Below are 10,633 nucleotides of genomic sequence, written 5' to 3'. Positions count from 1 at the left end.
TTTTTGTGCATTGGCTTTAGAAATGCATTTGGCATGGCATTTTTCAATTTCAGGTATCTGTACTGTGATTTAAGATTTTATTTTGAGATTCAATCTGATTTGTAGGCTACCATGTCGTTTTACTGTTAATAAATTTACCCTGCAATGTAAAATGGCCTTTTCTGGTACAGTAGGTAACAGTTAATTCAGACTATGTTGAAAACCCATTTTATATTCCCCGTGGCCCAAATTTTGGTCCAGAGCCAGTGTTTGAATAGCAAAGACTCTATTACAGGTTGACAACACAGGACCAGTAGCTCTGCTTATTTAGTCCCACCGATAGCTGATTTATACTGAAAAATGTACCGAAAGCCTTAACTTCTTCTTCACAGACAACTTATATTGTAAGATTACTTGTTTAAAAAAATCAATAACACAAATTTACCGAAAGCCTTACAAATGTTGATAGGGCATACAGAGGACCATTTTTAATGAATTACTTATTGTAAACTACTGTAGGTTAAGTGTGTGTGTGTGTGTGTGTGTGTGTGTGTGTGTTTTAGCGCTACCCATCCATTCTGCTGACGGCCTACAGCGGTGATGCCAGGATTCCTCTGGCAGGTGTCCTCAAATACACTGAGCAACTAAAAAGCGCCATTCATACACACTTCACCATGAAACCAAAGTCAGGTACGTGCACACACAAACTCTCACACATGCTATCACAACAACTAATTTGTAATAATGTGTGCAGCCATGCATGCTATTGTACATATGTGTTTGTGTACATCCTTCTGTGTCTTTCTGCATTTTACGATAGATTTTCCATTTGTTTCCACATCCTTTTTACGTGTAATTTTTGCATCATCAGATGTTTTAATAGTTCAGGGTCAGCTCCCAATAGTAGTGTCAGTGTGCATGCGTGGAGAGGCAGCAGAAACAGACGTATGATTGTCAGTCTGGGGAAACTTCTAACAGCATTTGAAGTTCATGACCAAAGAATAGCATAGGTCACCTTGTAGTATAGCGTGTGTCAGCTAATTGCTCTCGATTCCCCCTAGACAGGCTCTTTCTCCCTCTCACTTATAATCTGCCTTCACCACATTGGTAGTACTCCTCTTTACACCCCTCTCTCTCCCTCTAGCACTGCCTCCACTCTTCTTGATTCAAATGCACACATTTTCTCTCTTTCACCCTCTATCACTTTTCTGTTGTTCATTCACACATACACCAGGCAGCTTAAGTGTCTGTGTGTATATGTCTCCTAATCGGTCTCTCTCTGTTCTCCGGAGTCTTTGATAAAGTGCTGATGGCATAGACACATGCAGGCCCATTAGCATGGTAAAGAGATAGCGTATCAGAGCAAGAGATTAGACGCCACAGACTGGGAGCTGTCAAGGTCAAGACCGCACTTGTGAAACAGCCCGTACCACAGAGACGGGTTAGAGGAGGGGGGATAATATGGTGGGGTTTGAGGAGAGGGCGAGCAATATCAGATGGATGTGTGTGTGTGTGTGTGTGTGTGTGTGTGTGTGTGTGTGTGTGTGTGTGTGTGTGTGTGTGTGAGAGAATGAATGTGGAGCAACTGGACAGAGAGAAGGGGAGCAGAGAAAGTGGGCTACAATAACATAAGGGAAGTGTCTGAGAGGAAGTTTTAAACATACAGTAAGAGATCTTCTCCCCCATTCTGCCTTTGACCTCCGACTCTGTCTTCCTCGTTCTTTAAGATGGTGAACCAGCACCAAACATAGTTCTAAATATCCAACCTGGAGCAAATCACCTCGGACCACAAGACTTACAACTGATGCTGGAGGAGGTAATGCACTACAAGACTGTAAGGGTTAAAAGGGATTTGAAGCTTTTGAAAAGTATATTTAAAATTTCAAGCATTTTGTGTGCTTCCAAAATACTTTTACGAATAAGGCGAATTAAACACAAGTAGCTCTATTTAATAATAAAAAAAAAAATAATTCAATTATTAATTTTGCTTGTTGACAACCGCTCTTAAATCCACATCCACGCTGGAAAGTGACAATAGTGTAAATACAATTTGTTTTAAAGCCCTAGTTGGAAATATTTGTACCTTCAGTTCAAGTCTGAAGGCAATCTTCTCTATCTCTTATATCTTTACAATACAGTTAAGTCAGTTTACCTAAATCACGAAAATCACTTTTTATCCCTAACGGTATCTAGTCATGTGGATAAAAGTTTATTTTATTTTCCAAGATTTTTAAACACCGAAATACAACGAAGATGAATGGAATTTCTATCCTATTTACCACCCAGATGACATGTGACCACACCATTGTATTGGTGTGGTCACGTCATTTGTAATAAATAGCTGCCGAATCTGGGCTGTGCCCAATTTTTATTTTTTAGCCTGACCCTTTCCTCACATTGTGAACACTAACATTAGTTTCATCAGTTGAGTTTATAGGTACAGACTGAGAAATGTAGCCTATGTCTTATCTCCCCGACACAGGAAGCCCTCGCGCTAGCATTCCTATACACCGAGCTGGGCCTGGACCCTCCTCGGCCTCCACGCAAGAGGAAGAGATAGCACAGCCATCAGGAGGCAGTCAGGAATCAAAGGACAAATGACCCAAACATCTATTATTATGACACAATGGTGCCCAAATCTTTAACAGTACCAGTGGAAGAGAAGACAACATCAACAGTGAATGTATTTGCAATGGTCCTCTTTATTATATGACATAAATCCCTTCCAGAGGACACACCAAAGAAGAATTTTGATTATTTGATTGCTGCTGTGAAACTGTAATAACTAAATGCCATTGTCTATTCATGTTAGCATTTATAAAGTATGTCCATGGCACTCAAATAGCAGGCCTTCTCAGAGACGTAGCACTGTTCGGGGTGGTTGGGGTTAAACCGAGTGTGGGTGGAGTACCGAATCACCAAACCCTCTCCTGCCTCTGTCAGGATACGAGACTTTTGTAACACCTTGCCTTTATTGATTTGGTTTGTGCTCATCAGCACCTGAAACTGGTCTGGCAACTCACGAACAGAGGAGAGATCTGTGGTGGCAGATTCTTTACCAAAGTTAAGCACTATCAGAAAAGCTCGGTCAAGCCCATCCAGCTCTCTGAGGTAAGAGAAGACACTGGCGTCAGCGTGGACATAGCAGAACCATCCACGGTGAAGGGGGAGCTCTGACTGACGCAGGGTGTTCAGGAAACGGTACTGAGCCAGAACCGAACCTTCATCTGTCTTTTGGACCTAGAAAGAGTGGCAAGGGCATTCATGATGTAAAATAAGATCAACTTGAGCAAGCTCTGGCCAGATGTTTCTCCAGAGTTGGAACAGTGTTGAAAGAGTTCTGTACCTCCACATTGACACTTCTGTAGTCGGGGTGTACAGGCAGCCAGGTGATGTTTGTTTTGATGTTAAAGCCTGCATTCATGTCACCACTCCACTGCATTGGAGACCGCTCAGGGTCCCGACTGGCACTCTGCAGTGAAAGGACAGGAATCATGTTAGCACTTCAGCTTCTACTGAATGAATGTATATGGACACACTTTCATGATGTACTCACATTCAGTTGCCAGTTTATTAGTTACACTAAGATAAAACTAATGCGGTGTCAAATACAACAAACCTACAATAAATCTGACCAGCATGAAGGTTTAATTATTCAGTTTTGTTGAAATTGTTGTAAATAAAAACATGTTGTGAGGAAGCTTTGGGCCTTTTCCAGGCTGTACTTGTGGTACAGCTAAAGACATTTTCGTCACTATTTATAGTCGAAACACTGTCATTGTTTTGTAATGTCATCATTAAATAAACAGGTCCTTTTTTGTGTGCAGCTACTGCATTTGGCAGATGTAACTGAGTATTTTTTTAAGTGTAGACACAATACTGACAGCATTGTATTTGCCAGCAGGATCCTGTATCTGACTGTCAGTGACATTAATGTTCTCCATGCCGATCTCCTCGCCATAGTAGGTGGTGGGCGTGCCTGGGAGGGTCAGCAGCAGCATGTTGATGACACGTATGTAGGTCTGACCAGCACTTGAGGCAATTCGAGGCTTGTCATGGTTCCCAACCTGGTAACCGTGGAGGTAATAGAAATACAAGAGAAGGTGGACAGGTGAGTGAGATAGGTTGGGAAGGAAGAAGGCACGGTTAACGGATGGGTTTCGGTCATGGAAGCTGATGGTAAAAAGTGAAGTATATGGGATGGATAAAGATAAAGTGAGGTCTCAGACTCCTGACTTACCACCCAGTTGGGCCATTTTCCCCTGGGCATGTTGGCCATCCACAAATGGACCAGATCTTTAACCCACAAGCCACTGGTGTTCTGAGGCAGGTACAGCAGGTAAAAGTTAAACGGGAAGTCGCTTTCTCTAACCAGCGGGGTGCCATAGTACATCATGGTCTTTTCCACCTCCTGGTAATCATAGGACTCCATGACCATGAACCTGAAGTGGAGCAAGAACTTGTGTATGATAACAAGCAATCTCATCCTCAGCCATAAATTGTCAACATTCAAGATGAACGCTTACATTTCATTTGCCATTAACAAAAGGATGTATTAATGCCACACAAAAAAAGAAATTTGTATCAGAAAATGTATTATAATTATGTTTTATTATAATTATGTCTTAATACTATGTGTTAAGTGTGTAGTTAATCTTATCAATATTTATAGACGGTAGTGAAACTGTCACGTTGGACAAGGCCACTCAAATTGTAAATAAAAGATCTGATGCAAGTACAATACAATACACAGGACTGTTGCATAAGAAATAAAATTATGAGTGATGAGCTATGTGAACCTTATGGCATTATCATCATATGTAGTAGCAAATTCAGTATGTAAGAAAATTACCAGTCCCAATTTGTACAATAGCATTATTGCATTGTTATGATCCCATACCTGTATTTTCCAGGCTCACGGCTGTAGACATCCAGCACTGCCCTCCAGCTTCTCAGCAGGTCATGCAAACCCAGCTGAGTGTAGGTGTAGTCATGGTGGAGGTCGAACTCTGTCTTTACAGATTCCTGGAGTGTAAATATAAAGATATATGAGGTAATGTAGCTATTATTGGATTTCTGGCCTACTGGATTAGTAGGTTGGTAAAAGTGGTCCATTCATAGTAAAGCTTCACCCTGAGATCATCAATCCACTATAGTTAAGAGAACCCAACAGTATTTTCCTCTGCACACTGGGAATAAGGAGAGCTTGGGGGTAAATGTGTTTCTTTGTCGGGTCAAAGCACGGGGTCCAGTCAGGCCAGGTCGTTGGAAAATAAGTAGAAACCAGAAACAGACAGGGTTGGCTTTTGGGTTCAATAATGAAGGAGTACTATGTAACGAATGTTCAAGGTTTTGTGCTAACTTTATAGGTATCTTATTGGTTGTAATAGTATTCATAAAAAAAGTCAAGAATATACAGTTTACAGTTAAAAGAGACAGACAGAAAAATAAGTCTTGTTAAGTTATACCCATGGGGAAATTCGACCCGCTGGGCCCTAATGTGACCACAAAGACCACTGCAAAACACTTAATCATTTTAAGTGAACCAGCACTATTCAGGGACAGTGACTAATACTCCCAAAACTAACCTAGTACAGATGTCTTTTTGTGTGGGAGAACTCAAACACAGGGACAACCCACAAACTCCACACAGAAAGGGCCAGGCCTCTGACTTAATTACCGAGGCAGCGCTAACCACTGAGCTGACGTGCTGCCACATGAGCGAATCATTCAGCCAACAGCCAGTAAAGCACATAGTTGGTCTGAATTTAAATGTACAACCAGCAATAAAACAATAATGTTAATCAGTTATGACTGGCTGAATCACATTCAAGGCTGTGGTAAAATTCTCAGTAGGCTACCTCCAATAAACACACAGCTGTCTCTTTATTTGCGGTGTCGTGGTTCTACTTCTTAGTAAATGCATGGAAATCTGTGTTGTGCCCAACAGTGATTCTTGTTTTGGTCCACATAACACAAATAAAGCTATTATTTATATGGGCTATTAAGTCAGTCAATGCAGCAGTGAGTACCTCTCAGTCAACAGCAAGTAGACGAGTCAGTCTCAATGTAACAGTTATTCTTCAGTGGTAAGTAATTCCCAATGACTTGCTAATCCACCAAAATATGCCTCTACTAATCTTTCCTCTGTGAGAAATAACTTCAGTCTCCATGGAACAAAAAATATTTCTTAGTGAGCTTAGTCTCACTTTGCCAGACCCTCCGGTGCTAAAACTCCACACAGAGCCGCTGCAAAATAGTTACGTGAGAGAAAACTCAGATTGGACAGATAGTCAAGCTAGCTGTCTCAACGTACCATGCAGAGATCTGAGGAGCAGTTAACAAGTAGTCCTCATAAATCCACCGAATTTAAAATTCCAACACAAAGAAAGCGGAAGGAAACGAGAAATACATGAATCCGGCGGAATTTCCTGCAGCACCGGAGCAATCCCGGACATGGAACGCGAAGGATATAGACTATAGTGAGCTTAACACTGCATAAATCATGAACCCTTTGAATTTCAAGAACTGTATTTTCTCCAGAAGGGCACAAGATGAACCGGTTGTTTAAGCTTGAGATAAATAATGAATGATGCATCATGTACAGTGTGAACTCTCCCACTCAGCTGTTGATTATGTTTGTTCTACCAGCTACAGTGGAAAGTACTGCTTCAGTGGAGCTGCATCTGCCCACAGTGCTGCTTTCATCCCTCAGATCATTAAAATCTGGACTCCGACATGTCACACATTACATAACCAAATGTTAGAAAAGATTAGATTAGATTCAACTTTATTGTCATTGTGCAGAGTACAAGTACAAAGACAACGAAATGCAGTTTGCGTCTAACCAGAAGTGCAAAAAAGCAGAAAAGTGCAATGTGATATACAAAGTATAGACAGGTGGTGCATAGGCAGGAGAAGAAATATATTGCAGTGTTATAAGAGCAGAATAAATATGGCTATGTAATAGGAACAGTGTATGAACAACATGTACAGATATGTGCAATGTAGTAGCAGTGACATTATAATAGTAGTAAGAATAATATAGCTATATGTAGTGTATTAGCAGAATATATAATAAGAAAAACTGAATAAATATGGATATTCTGTATGAACCATATAGACAGATATGTACAGTATGTACAGCTATGTGCAGTGTGGTAACATTATAAGAGTATGAAGAATAAGTGTATGTGCAGGATGAATAGTATGAAGAGCAGTAGAATATGGCTATGTATAGGTGAAATTACAGTATGTAATTTGTAAATAAATAGATAGAACAGTATGGGTGGGGTAGGGTAGAGACAGAGATTGTTAACTAAAACTGAACGTTGATCTCTTGAGCTTAGAGGAAGAAGAGCTGCTAGGTGATGAGAGCACAATAGAGCAGTAGCAAAAAGCAATGTATCTAAAACGATTGGAAACAGAAATACCTTACTGACTGAACATACCTTGTGAATATTGTTTGTTACTTTTTATTAATATAAAAAATAATGAAACATGACAAGACAGACCTAACAACTTGTGACCATCTCAAAAAAGCAAATGAGGGCTGGCATTGGGTCAGTGTCACCAAGTGGTAGCGACTGTCTCCCTCAAAAAATTCATAAATGCTTCCATTTTCTTAAAAGGAAAGCATCCAAAGTGATAGCTACAACTGTACAACCTTGGGTTTTAAATGTGTTACACCTGCTCTGCCATTTGATATGGATCATTTTCAACTGGCAGGATCAGACAGACCATACCATTTTTGGTGGCCGTGTTGAATCAATGTGAAGACAAACAGCTGCTAGAACTAAGCCGGCAGACATTGCTGCCTGTCACAAACGGTGTCCATAAAAGTCAACAATGGTACAGAAGCTGAACTGCACAGAGTGAGGTTAGATGTTATGAGGTGCTAAGAGGTGACACTCACTGCTGGTTTGTTCGGGTCCACCTGTGGTTCATCCCTCAAGTGTGTGGCCTCCAGCATGTGCTTCACTGCGTCCATCCGGAACCCGTCCACTCCCTTCTCCAGCCAGAAATGAATAATATCCTAAAATAGAATCATAATTATTAATTTAATTTAAGAAAAAAAAAAAATACTGTGTCTTCAGTATGACTGACTGGAAAATAGTGTGCTGAGTACAAGACCAGACTTGGTGCTGAAGTGTCATTTGATTATTGTAAAATTGTTGTATTTTACACTCGTTTCAGTACATGCACATTATACACAGGCACAGTCTGTTTGTTGTACTTTGCGCTGTGTGTAGCAAAAGTTAAAAGGGTTAACTAGCTTAAGTTAATGTGTAATCAGTTGGCCATCACACTTTTTTGCTAGATTACAGAAGATTGTGGGTACCTCAACAACCGTGGGACAGTGGAGAAAAGAAAACATGCAAGAACAACACTGACTAAGATATTAGAATGAGATACAATATGTGAGTCACCGAACGCTTTTAGAAATGAGTCAATAGCAGAGATAATGTATGTGAGAAAGAGCAGTGCGTCAGATGCATGTAATCTTACAGTCATCTCTTTGTAGACATTTGGGTTTCTGAAGTTCAGGTCTGGTTGCTCCTTGAGGAACTGGTGCAGGTAGCATTGTCCTCTAACGTCATCATAAGTCCATGACGAGTTCCCAAACACACTCACCTAAGAGAAAGGAGGAGGGAAACCGAGGAGAAGAGGAGTAGGAAGTGTAGACATTAAGAAACTACCCATCTGATGACTGCACAACTTTTTCAACTCCAAATCATCCATTTGTAAATTCAAATACATCACACCTATATAGTGCAATGCTGTGAGGGTTTAGTGACAATCAGTACCAACCCAATTATTAGGCCTTGGTGAGGTTGCATTGCAGTCTGTCCAGACGTAGTAATCCTTGTAGTGAGGATCTCTTGTTCGGCTCAAGTTGAACCAGCGGTGTTGGTCACTGGTGTGATTGGGAATGAAATCCATGATCAGCTTCAAACCTGGTTGAAACAGAGAGAGATTAGTATGAGTCAAAGACATGCACCATGCTACCCCCCCCCCCCCCCCCAAAAAAAAACACACGTGATACGTGATAATCCACCATCAAGTCTCTACATACAGAGGGGAAATGAAAGCAGCCTACCTTTGTTGTGCATTTCAGCCAGGAGCTCTTCAAAGTCTTGCATGGTTCCAAAGAGCGGGTCGATGGCCTGGAAATCTTCCACATCATAGCCGAAGTCCTTCATGGGAGAGCGGTAGAAAGGACTGATCCAAACTGACTTGATGTTCAGGTACAGGAAGTGATCCAGCTGCTCCTGAATTCCTGCCAGACCAGAGACAACACAGCGATGAATACTGGAGTACTTGGTCCCATTGACAAGCCCGGAGGCAAAGAAGAGCAACCTGTATTAATACTGATGTGGTCAACAGTAGAGTTTACATGTATTTGGGTCATATGGTGCCATAATCATACTAGTAAAAACAAAGTGGACAGCTTTTTCTAGAAGCAAAAATCAGTTTTCCTTAAATAATGAATAGCTTATTAGGCTAACCCTTCCATGAGAATGCGTTCCAGGAAGAAAAGGTATTCTTAGGCTATTAGATGCATATAGGCTACTTAGCCTGTAAAGCATTACTAAATAGCTTATTAGTCATGAATAAATCCGTTAGTTACACATTATAAACCCTTTATAAAAAGGACTAAATAGAAGAAATACCAAGTTTTGTAAAAGAGGTTTAATGAAAGATCTTAATACGACAGGGTCAAGGGTATCTTACCTTTGAGGTCTCCGACCCCATCTCCGTTGGAGTCTTTAAAGGACCGGGGATAAACCTGGTACACCGGGGAGGCCTGCCACCATTGCAGGCACCGCGGCGACAGCGCGATCACCGTGATGGTAAGCGCCACCAGCACCAGGGTGCAAGCCACCGTCAGCCAGAACAGGATCTCTCGGGGAACTCGGTACCGGGCCTGGGAAGAGTACTGCAGCAACACCTCCTTGGGCATCCCGGCGTAAGGTTTGATCTGCGTGTACTCCTCAGCCGCGAGATCTTGGTCCAGCTTCAGCGCGGTGGAGTCGTGCTTCTCCCCGGGGTCGGCGTTGATGGTTTCCGCCGCTGACCCACCGCCTTCTACATCCTGATACCCGGGGTTTCTGGTGCATTCCCCCAGCTCCATACTACCGGTACCTTTTTTTAAACTCATCTGATTTAGATTTTTAATGGGGAGAACCTGAAAACAATCGGTGTTGATGTAAGCCCTTCTGCAGGAACACCGACTGACTCAAAGATATAATTTAACAGCTCTCAGAGGGTCAGAGTACACACACTACTCTCCCCCCTCTCTCTCTCTCACACACACACACACACACACACACACACACACACACACACACACACACACACCTGAGGAATGTGGGAAACTGGAGAGTTGGATTGGAATGGGTAGAGATTAGCATTTCTTGTTGCAGTGTTGGCTGGGATATTGTGAGAGTAGTATTCATGCCCTTTACTTACTTCAATAAAAGTAGCAGTAGCGCACCAGTGTGAAAATACTCGCAAAAGTCAATCAAAATGTTACACGAGTAAAAGCACATGAGTTGTATCACCAAAAAGTACAGTAGGGGCCTATTTTTTATTTTTCAAGCTCATTAAATTAACTCTGAAAATTCTTAATCAACAAAGTAACTAGCAACTA

The 10,633-nt window shown here is 41.5% G+C and overlaps 2 protein-coding genes across 4 annotated transcripts in view; one reads left to right on the top strand and one right to left on the bottom strand.

The window, feature by feature from the left end:
• prepl (prolyl endopeptidase like) overlaps positions 1-3,814 on the top strand; it is a 12,309-nt gene extending 8,495 nt beyond the window's left edge. For all 3 annotated transcript variants that reach the window (XM_078273794.1, XM_078273793.1, XM_078273792.1), the window contains 3 exons: positions 543-669; positions 1,707-1,795; positions 2,462-3,814. In XM_078273794.1, coding sequence (XP_078129920.1) covers positions 543-669; positions 1,707-1,795; positions 2,462-2,539 — 294 coding nt within the window. In that variant the 3' untranslated portion in view covers positions 2,540-3,814. The remainder of the gene's footprint in view (positions 1-542; positions 670-1,706; positions 1,796-2,461) is intronic.
• On the bottom strand, positions 2,788-10,539 carry slc3a1 (solute carrier family 3 member 1). Its single transcript, XM_078273796.1, has 10 exons — positions 9,715-10,539; positions 9,080-9,259; positions 8,791-8,936; positions 8,488-8,613; positions 7,895-8,014; positions 4,880-5,004; positions 4,220-4,421; positions 3,864-4,046; positions 3,326-3,451; positions 2,788-3,219 (listed from the first exon to the last, which is right to left on the bottom strand). Exons 1-10 carry the CDS (start codon positions 10,139-10,141, stop codon positions 2,788-2,790), a joined length of 2,067 nt encoding a protein of 688 aa, XP_078129922.1. The 5' UTR covers positions 10,142-10,539.
• Positions 10,540-10,633: the final 94 nt, after the last annotated feature.

This window comes from Sander vitreus, chromosome 17, assembly GCF_031162955.1.
Source record: "Sander vitreus isolate 19-12246 chromosome 17, sanVit1, whole genome shotgun sequence".
NCBI classification, from domain to species: domain Eukaryota; kingdom Metazoa; phylum Chordata; class Actinopteri; order Perciformes; family Percidae; genus Sander; species Sander vitreus.
This window is presented reverse-complemented; position numbering and strand designations above follow the sequence as displayed.